Source organism: Panthera leo, chromosome A2 (genome assembly GCF_018350215.1).
Source record: "Panthera leo isolate Ple1 chromosome A2, P.leo_Ple1_pat1.1, whole genome shotgun sequence".
NCBI classification, from domain to species: domain Eukaryota; kingdom Metazoa; phylum Chordata; class Mammalia; order Carnivora; family Felidae; genus Panthera; species Panthera leo.
The window spans coordinates 82,040,030-82,057,253 of NC_056680.1; the positions used below are offsets into that span (position 1 = coordinate 82,040,030).

A 17,224-nucleotide genomic window follows, 5' to 3' on the forward strand; every position below is an offset into this window, starting at 1 on the left:
CAGGGTCATTATTAGGAAAATCAATAGCTGTGTTGGGTTGCAATACTCCGCTGTCCTTTGGGAGACTGATGAGTGCTTCCACTGTAACAAATGACCCTAGATGACTCTGTTTTTTAATTTCTTCTGTACACTTTTTGTACTTTTCTCCTGTCCTCAATCACTGTCAGGCTGTCAATGTGTCGGCCTTCAGGAATCTCCATCCCCACCTCTCTCCCTCCCTTACATAAATCAGTGCACACACCCTCTTCTAATTTGCTGTTACATTTTACTGTAAAAAAGACTTACTAAATTGAGGGAGGGGATAGGAGGAGGGAGAAAAGTAGTTAAAATTACCAAACTTGCAAATCATATTTAGAAATGAGTATTCCTGGACATCCTTGAGGGTACAAATGATAGGAATCACCATTTTTGCAACAAGTTACACTTCAATCCAAGGGGTAATAATGCTTGCTTCATCTCTAGGGAAACCAGATAGCTGCATCAGTAGATTTTTCTCTGGAAGTTTAATGGAGAACTCAGAATGGGAGCAGAAATAGGAACTATCTAATCCTCTTGGAAATAATCCTCAGGGACCTGACCTGGAGAAATCTTTCTGTTCTTTGTGGGCTCGCCCAGAGGAACAGATCTCTTTGGGGAAACAGCACCCTCCAGTATCAGGTCAGTGCCAAAGGGCAGGTGTCTTTAGTCAAATATGTGTCCGTTGCAGTAACATTCTTATATATGGAATGAAAGTAGGGGAGAAAAAGAAAGAAAACTCACTGGGAAATTTTAAATCAAGACTTTTCCTTTTATAGACCCATCATCATAAGTTTCATCTCAGTTTGAGCTTCCTATACATTGTTTAAAACTTTTTTGGGGCGCCTGGGTTGCTCAGTGGGTTAAGTGTCCAACTCTTGATTTTGGCTCAGGTCATGATTTCATGGTTTGTGAGTTTGAGCCACACACTGGGCTCAGGGCTGACAGTGCAGAGCCTGCTTGGGATTCTCTCTCTCCCTCTTTCTGCCCCTCTCCCACTCTCTCTCTCAAAATAAATACATAAATTTAAAAAAATTTAAAAAAAAACTTTTGTTTATTGATACCTTATGTTATGGTCACTATTTGGGTTACCATTAATATTTCAATTTAAGTTATGAATTTTTCACAGGATGCCTGGGTGGCTCAGTTTGCTAAGGGTCTGACTCTTGATTTTGGCTCAGGTCATGATCTTGTGGTTTTGTGAGTTCCAGCCGCAGGTAGGGCACTGCGTGCTGACTGCATGGAGCCTGCTTGGGATTCCCTATCTCCCTCTATTTCTGCCCCTCTCTGCTTACTCTCCCTCTGTCTCTCTCAAAATTAAAAAAAAATAATAAATTATGAATTTTTCAGATTTATCATTTTGTCCATTAACTATTTAGTGAATGAAACCAAACTTTCACATAGTATAAGAAAATTTAAAGTCACCCTTATGTAAAATGAAAGAAAGAGAAAGATGAGGTGGGAGTAAAGATCTTACTAGCAGTGTACAATTAATAATGGAATAAAATTTTATTTCCATTTACTTTCCATAAATTCTCTAAGAATAAAAGAATAATCAAGAAACTCATGCTCCTTTATAGTTAATTGAAAACTAATCAGAAAATGTTAGTGAAATAACCTATACATTCCAAGTACCACATGTCCCCATTAAATAAAATGCCTTTACATTTCTTTAGTGAGAGAACACACATACTAGTTTTTTTGTTTTAAAGTAACTTTTGGAATTTGCATATTTCCAATATATCCTAGGACTTTTCTAACTCTCCTATAGGTTTGGCTTCATTACTTCTGTTCTCCAACTCCTCATGGACTTTCTGTATTAGAAGTAGAAAAATCAAAAAAGTCTGTAATTCTTTTGGAAAAAATAAAGAGAACATGAACATGACAGGGATTATATGAATGGGAAATTACCCTGAGTCCAAGAAGTATTTAGCTGACACAATCAATAGAACTTGGGTGGAGAGGTGGTTTGATGGGAGATACAGTTTTGTTGACCAAGACTACTAGGTTTTGATTTTGAGTGATTTGATACACCATGAATTACTGTAGTGAAAAAAACCCAGACTATTGGGAATGGCTAAAGCAATGTAAGAACTATATTCTGGGGACAGTGTTATAGTTTGTATGGTACTGAGAGACAAACAAATATCGGAACTCAGAACAGGGACTCATGAAGTTAATGATGAGAATTAAGACAAGACTAAAATTATTACAATTATGATACAAAGTTAATCTAGTACAAGATTCTGAGGTCAAATTGGTGTTATACAGCTCCATACTATTGACTTAGAACATTTTGAATTAGGAAGTTGATGTGTTTGTTCTAGGGTCTCAAGCTAAGGTGGATTTCTGTATGGGGTTTCTATTAAGGGGTTTCCACTATTGGGTTTGAGGAAGGAATCTAGGCATCCATTCAGTCATTCAACTCATATTCATTTAGTGCTTCCTAGGTGCCAGAGAGCACTCTAAACTTAAGAATTAGCAATGATGCAAACAAGTTACCTGACCTCCTGAAGTTTACATTCAGGTGGGTGGATACTGACAATAACCAAATAGACAAATGGGCACAAACTATATTTTCAGTTATACAGTAGCTACAGTAAAGAAAAGCAAATCAGAGAAAGGGAATGGAGAATGTTGGCAGGTGCAGTTTTGGATAAGGTTGCCAGGTAAGAGTTTCCTGAAAACTTTTAAATGAATATCTCAAAGTGAGAAAATGGGATATGTAGTTAGTTATTTGGAAGACAAGTAGCCCTGGAAAGTGAAATGACAAATTCAAGATCCCAGATGGATAGGAATGTGTTTGTTCTGTTCAAAGAACAGAAAGGAAGCCAGCATAACTAATAGAAATAGGCTGAAGACAGTATAAGTCAAACTCTCCATTTTATTGTAACTAATAATTAATATCAATTTAGGTTTTTACTGGTCCTTTAAAATTCACATTTGTAGAGTCTTTAGAATTAACTTTCATGGAAATAGTCTCATGCAAACAAGATATGTTGACCACTTTATCCTAAATTTATCTGGTTGTTACAAACATATACAGCCTACAACAGATCTAAGAGAGCTGATTATTACATAAGGACAGATTGTTTCACTATATAAAATTTTAATACAGTGTTATGAAGGATTATCTATAATTGCCAGAGTTTCCAAGCCTTCAACAAAGAAGAGCTTTCATATGGTGTGAATCTTCTGCAACATGATTGCTTTTTTTTTTAATTTTTTAACGTTTATTTATTTTTGAGACAGAGACAGAGCATGAACAGGGGAGGGTCAGTGAGAGGGAGACACAGAATCTGAAACAGGCTCCAGGCTCTGAGCTGTCAGCACAGAGCCCGACACGGGGCTCGAACTCACGGACCGTGAGATCATGACCTGAGCCGAAGTCAGCCGCTTAACCGACTGAGCCACCCAGGCACCCCATGATTGCTTTTTTAAAACGCAAGACATCAGGGTATTTTTTAGAACTGTAACTTCATAATTGTTAGTCAGCATATACAGCATAACTGTATACTTTGCAGGATGATCAATGGAGTCCGCAAAATTTCAGATATTGTTTTGTGCATGAATGAAATTTGTTGTCTATAAAAACAATTCATAAAATGATCTTTGTGAAGATCTTTGTGAAGAATCACCAGCTTTGCTGGTGATTGATATCAATGTTTTGAAATAAAATACTTACTTAGCAATAAAACGACGGGACTATTTTTTTTTTTTTTCTAATTTTGGTGATTCCTATTCCCCCTGAGAGAAAGAACAGATCCATGGTCAATGAGATTGTAGACTCTTCTGTTATTCAGAGGAGGAATATAGAAGATATAAGGAAATAATGTCCCAGGAAGTTTTATTTTTCAGATTTGAAATTGAAATACAAAAATGACTTTTTTAGAGACGGATGTTATGTTATAGTTTTCAAGTTATTGGTCTATGACACAAGACTCTGGAAAAGAAAAAAATTGGCAGGAAGGGGACATTCAGGCACCACCTAAAATAACTGAGGTAGGTAAATCTCCTTTAAGAAGGTCTGTATGTCTAATCTAAGACTAATCAGTCAGAGAAAGACAGATATCATATGTTTTCAGTCATATGTGGATCTTGATAAACTTAACATAAGACCATGGGGGAAGGGATGGGGGAAAAATAAATAGTTACAAACAAAGAAAGATGGAGGGAGGCAAATCATAAGAGACTCTTAAATATAGAGAACAGTCTCAAGATTGATGGGGGAGAGGGGAAAATGGGTGATGGGCATTGAGGAGGGCACTTGTCGGAAGGAGCACTGGGTGTTATATGCAAGCAATGAACCATGGGAATCTACCCCAAAAACCAAGACCACACTTTACACATTGTATGTTGGCCAATTTGACAAGAAATTATATTTAAAGAAATAATCTAAGACATGGCAAGAGCCATTGATCATCACTATGTTGATAATATTTCAGAGAAACATATGCTCTCATGTACAAGACTGTTATAATCAATTTGATCAAAACTCTCTTGAGTGCCTCCTACAAAATGAGTAAATTTAAAGTAGAACAACTCAGAAGGTTTAAAAATATTCATCCAATCAGGAAAGATAAATAGGTTCTGTGTGTTGAAGCAGTGGAAAGAAATGTAAGTAAAAACTTTAAAGTTATGCATTTTTTTCTTCCCACTAAATGAAGGGCATTATACTTTTTTTCAGGTGAATTCTCAATTTGTTTCAGATAAAAATTTATAGGGAGGTGGAGGGGCACCAGGGTGGTTCAGTCAGTTGAGAATCTGACTCTTGATTTTGGCTCAGGTTATGATCTCATGGTCATGGGATCAAGCCCCACATGGGGTTATGCGCGAAGCATGGATCTTGCTTAAGAATATCTCTGTCTCTGTCTCTGTCTCTCTCTCCCTATCCACCCCTCCTTTGCTTGCTCTCTCATTCTCTCTCTCTCAAAAAATGTATAGGGAATGTTTACAAGAGTTAGAAAATCATAGTAATTATAGACATGAGCTTGAAGGAAATTAATTAAACCCTGAATATCACAGTTTTGGAATCCTAGGCTTTACCTAGTATCATCATCATTATTGGTTGTGAAAGAGCTGAAGAAGTGAGTCTTATGTTCATGAATATTGGCTTAATTTTAATGACATACTCCAAAAAGCCTGTTCCTTTTAGCTACATCTGAACAAAAATTTGTAGGGCTAACAATAAACTAGTTAATATTGTACTTTAGGTAAAAGCAAGCAAGCCATTTCATGTTCCTTGACTTTAGTCTTTAAGTTATAATTTATATGATTGTATAAAATTAGTTAATTAATTGCTTGGTTTGTTTCCCCTAGTCTCTTTTGGGAGAAAAAAATACTTGGAAATAGGCATTTTCATTATGTATTTTGGAAAAAGTTGGGTTTACAAAAGTCCCAAACCAAAAGGAAATTTTGTCACCTTTTAAGGCACAATAATACTTCCAGTTTTAGTGCTTTACACAAGAGCATAGCAGAATGCAAAAATCATACATTGTCCATAACTCTGAATACAAACTGAATCAGAGAAAAAAATCAGAGGGAAAAAAAAAACTTGGCATTATAAGATCCCAAAGAAGTATAATACTTCACTAACGTGTTTTCCTCTATTGTTCAAATAAACATTTAGTAAGCTTATGTATTAATGTTTTGTGTTCCTCAAATGAACACCCAAATGTATGGCTTAGAATCTTCAACAGTAGGAATATTGCCAAAAGAAAGAAAAAGGAGCAAGTATCAAAATAAAAACATGTTATAATCTGGGTATATAATAACAACTGGATCCCTTAAGTGCAAGCTCCAAGAATCTACTGTTATTATAGAGGTTATTATTTGCATGGTAAAAATTTTCTCTTGTAACAGAGTACAAGGGAAAGGGAAAAACAATCACTTCTTATTTAATTTTGGTTCCTGGAATGACAACAACCTTAGCATCAATTTAAGCACTGATCTGCCCTTCAGGAAATATTATTTAGAAACTTGGACTGATAGAAGAACGGTTTTCCTCAAGATTATTTATAGTACCAGTAATAATTTTTCTTTAGTGTCAGTATCTCTTTATCATCCAATGCTCTCTTTATTGAAAACACCAATTCAAAATTTTAATAATAAATTCATCAAGGCCATGATATTTTCAAAAAAGTTGATGCTGATTTTAGTGACATGAAATGGATTTATGTAAAATTTATTGTATGTCTTCTCTCATCATGTAACTGCTTAAGTTACATTTATACAAAATTACTTGTACTTAATATTTTTTACAGGATTTTATGTGCTACACCTAGAAGGACCAAACTTTTATGTACATATTGAAGTGAACATATTGAATTTCAAAATCCTGTAATAAAACTGTTTAAGAAAATAGGTGTGCTGTTTGTATTAGGCTCAAGTCCATATATATTAAGGCCCATGATTAGGAGAAACCACAAAATTGAGATGAAGGTAAGTGCCATATTTGCACTATATTCTGTTAGAATCCCAAATAATTTGCTCGTCTTGATTTGGTCCTCCTAAAAATTGGGGCAATATTACAATTGAGCTTATGTACATTTAAAGGAAACACTGAAGTTTAGGATCAGTGGCTTCTTCAATAGATAGCAAAATAGCATTGCTCCATTTAAAAGCACAACAGCAAAATATGGTAGTGGATGTTATGACAGAAGTGCTGCTTGGAACATGACTGTTGATGATCTAAGTAGATGAGTTAAATGAAATGAGATTCCAGGAACTGCTCAGGAGACATGGGGTTAGTTAATAATGCCATTTAGAACAAAGGTTGAGGCAGACAACTGGTAAGACTGGTCAATGAAACCATGAATGTAACATTCGAGACAACTGGAAGAAGTAGGTCAGGCAGGATTCGCTGATTTATAGCCATGTCTAATTCAGCACTTTGGACAGTTCCCAAAGACATGTTGCCTTCCAGGCACTTTGATTATTTACCCTTTAGATTACCAGATCAACTCATTTAATCCTACCTCTTGGTGTCTCACTTATACCTGCATGTGACCTTAATCCCAAAGGAATTATCTGTATTTAACTAAAGAACTCTGTGGTCTGTTTCACATGAAGCCTACATCTTCAGTCCTGACATAAAGATTCATAGTGTTGCGTTACTTGATTTTACATCAGGCTCACCACTGGGCTTTGTTCTATTAACTTAATTTTAAACTTGATTCAATATGAAAAGATAAGGATGAGATCATCCAAGTCACGGAAAAGAGGCTGTTTACCAACACCTGATGGTCCACCAGAACCAAATCCTCTGGGCCATTTACATACAAGGGCATTCAGCAGCTGTTGTATAACAAACTGAAATGAGGTGCTCAGACAGAGTGAGGAGTTGGTGCTGCGGAGAAAAGGAATCTGCTAAAACTGTGTCTAGGATCATGGAGCATAACCGTAGATAGTAACTCACGCACATTAAGGCCTTCCTTGCAGTCTCTGGTAAATAAAAGAATTGCTCTTTTGGGGCGAGTAATGTGAGCCAATTTCTAGGAGGCAGATCTGCAATTCAAGAAAGTCTACTTTGTTTCTAATCAAAGGACAAATTTCATTTTAGCTACATCTTTAACCAAGATTAAAACTAGAATTATTGACAGTGAGACAAAAATGCATACATATCAGAAATACTTTAAAAATGTATTCTTCCTCACAACTACTTTTCAGGTAGATGTTTCCTGTTCTGAAACTGAGTAGTGGGGGTGAACGCTATAAGACTGGTTTCTTCAATGACGGGCATCTTAGCTAGACATTTTATAGAGGATTTTCTTGATCTTTGCTAATCAAAATTGAATGGGGTCCCAGTCCCTGACAACAAATGCACACGTTGGTAAGTATTTATGAGCAAGAAGAAGCAGAGACTATCTCCCTACCTCCAATTGCATTAGCAGTCTTGATATTCTTGTTTCTGGGTTGGAATCAGACCTAACATAGCTAAAAGATCTATAACCTTAACACTGAGAGTACACCTCCCGCCAAAAAAAAAAAAAAAAGAAAAGAAAAAAGCCACTAAGAGTAACCCAATTTCTTCTTACTTTCTTTAGTGGAGTCACAGATATCAAAGATGAATTTTCTAGTCTGGCTGAAGGCTGTAGAGTACTGAGAAGACATGAAAATGTTTTAGCAAGGAGAAGGAAAGGGAGCAATGGTCCAAACACTGTAGAAAGGAGAATAGATAACATAGAAAAACTGGGATTTTATTGAAGAAATTTTATGAGAGATTGATGTCATGGAAGTTTGACAAATATAAAAGCTCTCAGATTTTTCTTTGTCTGGCTAAGGAGCACATTATTGTTATTCTGTATATTCTGAAAGCATCGACAGCAGAAAAGGCATTCCCCAGGTTTCCTTGACAAATAACACACTAAGTGGTAGCCCTGAGCCTTGAGTTTATGATCAGTCCTGAAGGAATAATAGTGATTTTCATTAGAATGTCAATTCTACTGGTTCCTCAGCTGTAATTGTAAGAAAATCTGAAGATCCCGAGATTTGAGAATGCTACCTAGGTGTCTGCCCAGACGGTTATGTGACCTGAAAAAGGAATATTGTTTTCAACCAAGTATACCATGTGTATTTGTAAGCAATGGTATTGATTCCACAAAGTCATATATACAAAGTCTTTTTTGTCAATGATCAGCTCTATGCATGTGGAGGCAATTAACAAGCTGGCACCAAACTTTAGCAAACTAAACTTTCAATACTGAAAAGATGTCTGAAAAAGATTCAAGACAACCCACCCTGGCTCATAAAACTTGGCTATATTGTTATGGTTTCAGGATAGTTTCCTCAAAATTTAACTGGAACCTAAAATTTACTTTATTTTAAAATATTGCTATTAAATTTCATCCTGAGAGTACTGGAGATTTAACATGAACATTTGGTTTAATTTTTTTTTCACCTTCTATACAGTTAACAGAGTTTTTATTTCTAAAAACAAAAAGAAAAGGTCATATTGTTAACGATACTACTTTTGAGATGCTCCTGCATGTTAAGCTGCTGGTTTTTTTGTTATATAAATATAATATTTATATTTGCTTTTATATTATAACATATATTTATATTTATGTATGTTACATATATAATATTAAATAAGGTAATTAAATACATTATTATTGACAGACATACAAACTAATGAATGCCACTAAATAATGTCACAAAACTCACAAGAAAATATGCTACAAAATTTATTGTTTATTTACTCTGACTTCTTTGATATAAGTACTTTCTATGATTTATACAGTTATTTTTCATATAGTTTAAGCAGCTTATATGAGCAACACAGCTTTTATATTTAAAATATTTTCAATCAACCTCCATCATTACTTATTTTTGACAACATGAACAAAAAACAATACTCATGTGTAAAACCATTTTCTTTTCCTGGGTATTTTTGCCTATTTCCTATAAATGTGGCAATAAGCAACTAAATGTCTTAGCCATAATGTAGGCACATGTCTCAGCCTAAATTGCCTTAGGAATGCAAAGTAAAAGAAGAGATTTTAATATTTCTAACAATATAAAATATTAAGTTCTTAAGTAACTCTAGTCCACTGGGCACCTACAAGTAAGTGAAGGAGGAAGTAGAGGGTCAAACTATTAATGAACCCAACTTACTTGCTAATGGGAGACCTCAAGTATTTGATTGACTAAGCAGCAATGCATATATTATTACTTTTGTTTTTAATATCACTATTACTTTTAATACAGTAAAACTGGATTCATCTTTGAACTTACTAATATATACAAATATAGTTCACACATACAATGGCTATGAAATACATAATTCCATTAGACATAAACTATATGCCTGTAGATGTCACTTAAATGTATAAATGTGATCATATCAACATGTTATTTATTTGTGCTTTTCAATGCTACCGTTCTCCTTTTACAGATAATTCTAATGAGGTTCACAGATACCAACAGAGTTATTTAGTATTTATAGTGGATAAGTAATAAAGCCAGATTTGGAACTGAGACAGATTCTGGTTCATGTTACAGTGCTCTTTCCACTGAAAGATACTTCCTACATTCAAGCTTTTAGTGTCATCTATTGTTCATGCTTGACTTGAGTACACAAGGAGACTTTTCTATTGCAGTAGAGCTTGGGAGAGCAAGCACAGATCATATTTCCTCATATTTTCCTACTTCATCATTTTGCATGAGATGCAAGTGAAGGCCAGTGAAGTGAAGGAACTAAAAAAAACCCACACATAGATAAGGACAGGACTGCAACTCAAGTCCTGTGCTCTTTGAGATGTTATCTAAAGATGAAGATAATTTATTTGGAAGATCACAGCTTAGTCTCAGGAGGCCATCACAAGTATATTTCAGTGGGCATACATATCTCTCAGCATCTTAAGAGTAGAATTATTCTAGATGTGTCCTAACTTTTTATTTAGAAAATATATTTCTAAAATTACCTTATTAAAGCTCTCAAACCAAAAGCAGTAGCTTATCAGTAATCTGGCATCCTAACGCATTTCAGCAACAGAGAAAAATGTGATGCAACAAGGAATAAATTTAGCAGACGAGCTGTGCTTACCTTCATAAGTCCCACTTTCTAAGAGAGCACCACTTTTCTCCAATTCCATAAAATCTTCAACGGTGATGAAAATATAGTCCACTCCAGGGACCTCACCCTCCTTATGTGGCCTTGTGGTGCCTGAATAAGGAAAAATTAAAAACAAAAGAAAGACTCTAAGTGATTTGTTGCTGAACTTTAGAAATACCACCATACTTCTGAATATTCAATAACACTTGTTTGTACATCCTGCGAGTTGGCAGCCTGCATTTGTCCTTCTGTTTGTTTGGAAACAGAAAATAGCATGGGTAAAGATTAAAGTAAATATACAAAGCATTCTTCTTCATCAAGCTTATAAAGAGTTCATTGCCATGGAATGCAATTGCATACATTTCTTACAGTGGAAAATGCAGACCATTGTGCCCTTTTTTGAAGGGGCGTTTGAATATTGGGCCAGAAGTCTGCTAGCTCAGGAATTTACATATCTCACTTCTATGAATAAACCTTTATTGTTCTGTAGATTGCCTTGCTATGACATAAAATACAATGGAAAATAGGAATGTTAGCAGCATGTCAATGCATCTTTCTATTTTCATGATCTGCTCCTTTGTAAGGGTACTTTTGGTTTTCATTTGTTAACTTGGCCCCCCAAAATAACTTATATGTGATTTAAAGGAATACAAAATCTTTACTATTACTTAAAATTAATTAAATAATAATTGGAATTGGTGATAATTATAATTGAGTTAGTATTATAATTCCAGTAATAGTTTCCTTTCTTTCCCTTCCCTTCCCTTCCATTCCCTTTCCTTTATTATTGCCTTTAATTCTGACTGAACTGGGAAGTGAAATGCTCTGAGGGGTTGCTTCATGGGTCAACCACTCTTGTTTCCTACAGGGTAAATGGGACTTCTGTGGCCAAGATGACAGAAATATCAACCTGTGGCTCAGTGCAACTGTGCTAGGGAAGTCAGGCTTCCAGATCTGCTGTCCAGTTCATAAGGCAGGAATCAAAATAGAGACATATTAAAGGTTGTGGGTGTGTTTTCTGGTGCACTTCCCTCTCTGAACATGCCCTAAATTCTCTTCTTTTTCTATGCCACCTAATAAAACATTTTGTGTGGTCAGATTGGATTTCCATAATGCATACAGGCAAATAGTTTATAGAAATATACAAAGGGCAGATATATATAAGCAAGTATTAATACATTGGCAGGATTGTTCACATTCAAAATTTCCTCCATATTCTCCATATACTAAAAAAAGTATTTTAAACCCTTAAATTTAATTTTCAGTCTATGAAATCTTTATCAACTAGACCATGAAAATAGCCAATTGGTTCTCCTTTTGGTCTGTTAGGATCAGATTTGAACTGCAGATGAAAGGCATAAACTCATGCCAGAATATACAATGTGCTAGTGAAATTGATTTTGTATAAAAATGAATAATTTTCATTGAAAACATTTTTTGAAGAGATTTGAAAGCATTATTTTCTAAAATTAAATTTTAGAACCCTTCTTTGGAGGCTGCAAAACAATTTTTTTCCATAATCACATTTAATGACTTTCCCCTAAATTTGTTACTTCATTTGTTTAACTGAGCCATATTTTGCAATATTTCCTACTGCTTTTATGCTATACAATATAAACCTCCCACACCTAATATGCACAGTGTTGTCAAATTAATGTTTCTATGAAAACCTTAACTTTCAATATCCTGACTTTTACATGCTTAACCCTTGTGAATTAAAAGCACATTAACATAGTTTTTGGCAATCAATTTGTTTTCTGTTTATTTAGAACACACTCTAATCATTAAGAAAAATAGCATAACAAAGATTCCATTTTCCTTACTAATTTATCTGCATACTTCAGAAGCTACATGCTTTGATTAATTAAGTGCTTGCAGTGCGGTAATGCATTCCTAGCACAATATGAGCACAGGACCACATGCTTGAGGCCAGTCCCTAAGTTTGCTTCTGGACTGGAATTACTTGACTACACCAAACTCTAGTGGACATGTTTGTGGTTGTGATCTTTTGGAAGGACCATCAGTACTCTGGTTCACTGGGTAGGTTTTCCATCTCTATACTGCACCTCAGGACAATGTGACTGAACTCTTGCCTTGGGGATACAGACTCCTAATGGCTACATCAGTGTCGCCCGTTGCTACTGACCTGCTTAAAGCTATTTGGATGGGGGGCTCACCTACCTCACTGTGGCTTGAAGAAGTTCTATACTATAATTCCAAATGCTACAATTCCCATCTTTGACATTCATCTCATGTCTTCTTTTCTCATCCTCTTCATTTTTATAATTATAACCCCCAGGCTCTTGTTCTCTTTTAATTTCCCTCATGTTCACCAAATATGGCTTCAATTCCCTCTCTAAATTCTAAAGACTCTAAATTCTAAACAACCTAGAATCCCATCTTTCCTTTAGCTCACCTTCACCATTTCCCCACTCCTGATAAGCTCCCAAGTTTAATATTGGCTATTTCATTCATAGACTGTTAGTTGCTCCAGAAAACAGTGGACATTCATCCACTGAGAAAGCACCCTACAAATTCAGGTTACCTAATATCAGTTTGATTCAACTGATGATTGGCAATCCTTTTATATGTCTTCCTTCTCTGTCACAATCAGACCATTTTCTAATACTCAACAGCTGTCACTTTCAACAGAAGACATTAGTGCATTCTCTTTGTGGTAAAGAAAGAGATAATCTGAAATCAAATTCCCCAAAGCTCATCTTATTTTTTAAGTTTGTTTGTTTGTTTGTTTGTTTATTCATTCATTTTAAATGTTTATTTATTTCAGAGAAAGACAAAGTGCCAACAGGGAGGGGCAGAGAGAAAGGGAGACACAGAATCCGAAACAGGCTCCAGGCTCTGAGCTGTTAGCACAGAGCTCAATGCGGGGCTTGTACGCACAAACCGGGAGATCATGACCTGAGTTGAAGTCAGATGCTTAACCGACTGAGCCACCCAGGCACTCCAAGTTTATTTATTTTGAGAGAGAGAGAGAAAGAGAGAGAGCAAGAATGAGTTGGGGAGGGGCAGAGAGAGAGAGTGAGAGAGAATCCCAAGCAGGCTCTGCACTGTCAGTGCAAAGCACGACGAGGGGCTCAAACTCACGAAATGTGACATCAGGACTTGAGCTGAAATCAAGATTCTAGATTAACCAACCAAGCCACCCAGAACCCCCTTCTCAAAGTTTCTTAATTTGTACTTTCGTTATCTGCATTCTCTTCACCCTTAATTGGAATCATCCATCTATCTTGTTAAAATGAATCCTTTCTCTTCTGCTTTCTTGCAGGTTAGTTTTTTTTTTCTTTTTTAAAATCAGAGTTACATATGTAGATATTTTGAAGTCAACCATTCTACAGAGCTCAGTATTTGAGTAAAAGCAGACTGTCATCACCACTCCCCAAAACCTTCCCTTCATCCAGAGGCAAAGACTCAACATTTTTAGCTGATTCTTTTGTTTTTACCTCCATCCATTTAAATAATTTATTTATGATGTCCTTCTTTCTTTTTTTCTTTCTAATGTTTATTTATTTTTGAGAAAGAGAGACAGAGTATGAGCAGGAGAGGGGTAGAGAGAGAAAGAGACACAAAATCTGAAGCAGGCTCCAGGCTCTGAGATGTCAGCACAGAACCCAATGCGGGGCCCGAAGTCACCAACAGTGAGATCATGACCTGAGCTGAAATCAGACACTTAAATGACTGAGCCACCCATGTGCCCCCTCCCTTGAATCTTTGTGCATGTGTTTTACTTTAGCTATTATTTCCTGATTTCTTGGTAAAGCGAATGAGGAGTTAGCTGTTTCTTGCCCATGTTGCCTACACCTCACTTCCTCCCTCTCTCCTCCCATTCTCCCAATACCACAAACTTGTGTTTAGATGACTACTTAATGTTTACAATGACAACACTATGTAAATCTATTTCCACCTGAACCTTGTGATGTGGTAGTAGACTAATTTTCCTTTCTTGCATAACTTTTGTTTACTCTAGATTTAGTGTTTCCATTTCCAATTTCCCTTATATTAATGGAGAATTCAATTAATTAACACCTTCCTTGTTGGATAAATCAACTTTTAACATATACAAGTATACTTAATATTTCATCAGGTTTATCCTATTGAAGAAATTGCTCCTGGAGCCTCTAACCTGCTCCAATCCAGACCTGCTGTCCCATGACACAGCTGTCATCCTGGGATCATCTTTGCCATCATCCCGGGGATTCACTTTGCCTCTTCCCTGTGTCATACTGCTCTTTTCCCAGATCCCATGTCTTTTTTGTAGTCTATTCCCTCGTTTTGGCAGAGCACATCTGCCAGAAGCTTTCTGTCAAAAGCTTTCACAGAAGCTACATTTTCTTTTCATGTCTGAAAAATACTTTATTCTATCCTTATGGTGGCAAATCGGACTCAGCATTTCAGGAAAATTTCATAATGAAAACATATTTTCTCCACCCTGTTCTTCTGTTAATGTCACCACTATTATTCTAGCCATACATGCTTTGAACCTTTCTCTCAGAGTCACAATTGGGGTGTCTGTCCCTCACTTGTTTATCCCATCTCCAAATATTTGGCAAATTCTGTGCCCTGTGCCTCCACAATGTTGTCCTTCCCTTCTGTACTATCTCTGTTCTAAAATTGCCCTCCTGGACCTGGTACTGGCTATGTCACTGTTGTGACTGCCTCCCCCTCTTAGTTTATCATTGCACTCCCCAATTACCCTGGGAAAGCACGAGGCTGACCTCTAGTCAAGAGATTTGGTTGAAAACATAAGGAGAGGAAAATACTGAAAGTTTAAAAAGTCAGAAAAATCTAAGATTCTATTATTGACAATAAAAGGCGATTCTGGCATGCCAGGTTGTAGAGTCTCAGGATGGACTTTCCTTTATGGAACATGTGAGGAGAATAATTTGAGAAGTTTCCTCTTAAGAAATATCTTCCTTTGAGCTTGTCATGTGGCATTCTCCTTTCTGGGTACCCCAAAATTTCCACCATTAGCATTACTCTTTGGTTTAGGCCAAACAGAAACTATCTTTAAAACATAAGCTATAGTAGATGTGAATGTGAGCCAGGCAATGAAACTGCCTGGGTTTGGTGGAGCTCTGCCATTTGCTATCAGTATTACCTTGAGTAACGTATAACTCTAGTTTTCCTATCTATAAAATATGGTTAATACCAGTAGCATTTTGGTTGATTTGAAATCAAGACATTTGAAACCAAGAAATGAAAAACAATCAAGGATTCTTCAAATCAAGACAATGTCTGGAACATGTGAAGCACTCAAAAAAATTATTTATATTAAGTATTGTTGTTTGGAAGAGCAGAGATGACACCATGGATTTTTTTTCCACATGAATTCTTGCCACAAATATTAATTGAGCACTTACTATATGCCAAGTACTATTCAAGATACTGAGGATATATTTTTGAATAACACAAAGTAGGACCCTTTCTTTTGTGGAACTTATATTCTACCAAAGAGAGACAGAGAGTAAACAACAACAACAACAACAAAAAATAATTAAAAAGTAAGTTATATAATATGCTATAAATAATTAAATTCTAATAAATGACCATAAATCATTTTCACCTATGGATTATTAGCAGGTCAATTACTTAGATTTTTAACTGTTAGTTTACACAAATGGAGCAAAAGCTTGAAGAGAAGAGAAAGAGAGAGAGAGAGAGAGAGAGAGTGTGTGTGAGAGAGAGAGAGAGAGAGACCAAAAGGATCTGAGGGGAAATAGAGATCTACAACAGTTGAGGGCTGCAGGCTTCCCAGGGGCGAATGCTGGCTTGGCGAAAGATCTCTGGGAGCCAGCAAGAACCTACTTATATTTTGGAAAGAATCACTAAATTCCTAAAGAGAAATTTTACTTATTTCACATATTGCTTGTTTTAGCTTAGGTCAACTGGCTTACACATTGGTGCCCAATACAGGTATTTTTGAACTTTCAAGGTTATTCTCACAGGATTGATAAATAGGACAGTGCATGATAGGCTCTGATGACTAGCGTATGTACACACACAGAGACATATATATCACCCCAAATTTTTAAAAGAGGGAAGTGTTGGGGTGCCTGGGTGGCGCAGTCGGTTAAGCGTCCGACTTCAGCCAGGTCACGATCTCGCGGTCCGTGAGTTCGAGCCCCGCGTCGGGCTCTGGGCTGATGGCTCGGAGCCTGGAGCCTGTTTCGGATTCTGTGTCTCCCTCTCTCTCTCTCTCTGCCCCTCCCCCGTTCATGCTCTGTCTCTCTCTGTCCCAAAAATAAATAAAAAACGTTGAAAAAAAAAAAAAAAGAGGGAAGTGTAAGCATGGTGTAGCAGAAATGTTTTCAAAGTTGGAATTCAGAACATTTGCATTCTATTTTGGTTTTAATAATTTAGGTTTGTGGTCTTGGATTAAAACATCATTGAAGTTTATTTATATATTTATTTGTAAGAAATCTCTACAATCAATGTGGGGTTCAAACTTACAACCACAGGATTAAGAGTCACACGCTCTTCCGACTGAGCCAGCCAGGTACCCCGACATGTATATGGTCAACAGACACATGAAAAGATGCTCGACATCACTCATCATCAGGGAAATACAAGTCAAACCACAAGTGAGATAACATCTCACACCTGTCAGAGTGGCTAAAATGAAAAACACAAGACACA

At 36.2% G+C, this 17,224-nt stretch overlaps 1 protein-coding gene across 1 annotated transcript in view; it reads right to left on the reverse strand.

Moving 5' to 3' along the window:
• Positions 1-17,224, reverse strand: part of MAGI2 (membrane associated guanylate kinase, WW and PDZ domain containing 2) — a 1,332,916-nt gene that overhangs the window by 589,388 nt on the left and 726,304 nt on the right. The window contains exon 3 of the mRNA XM_042916449.1: positions 10,562-10,681. Within this exon, the coding sequence (XP_042772383.1) occupies positions 10,562-10,681 (120 nt within the window). The remainder of the gene's footprint in view (positions 1-10,561; positions 10,682-17,224) is intronic.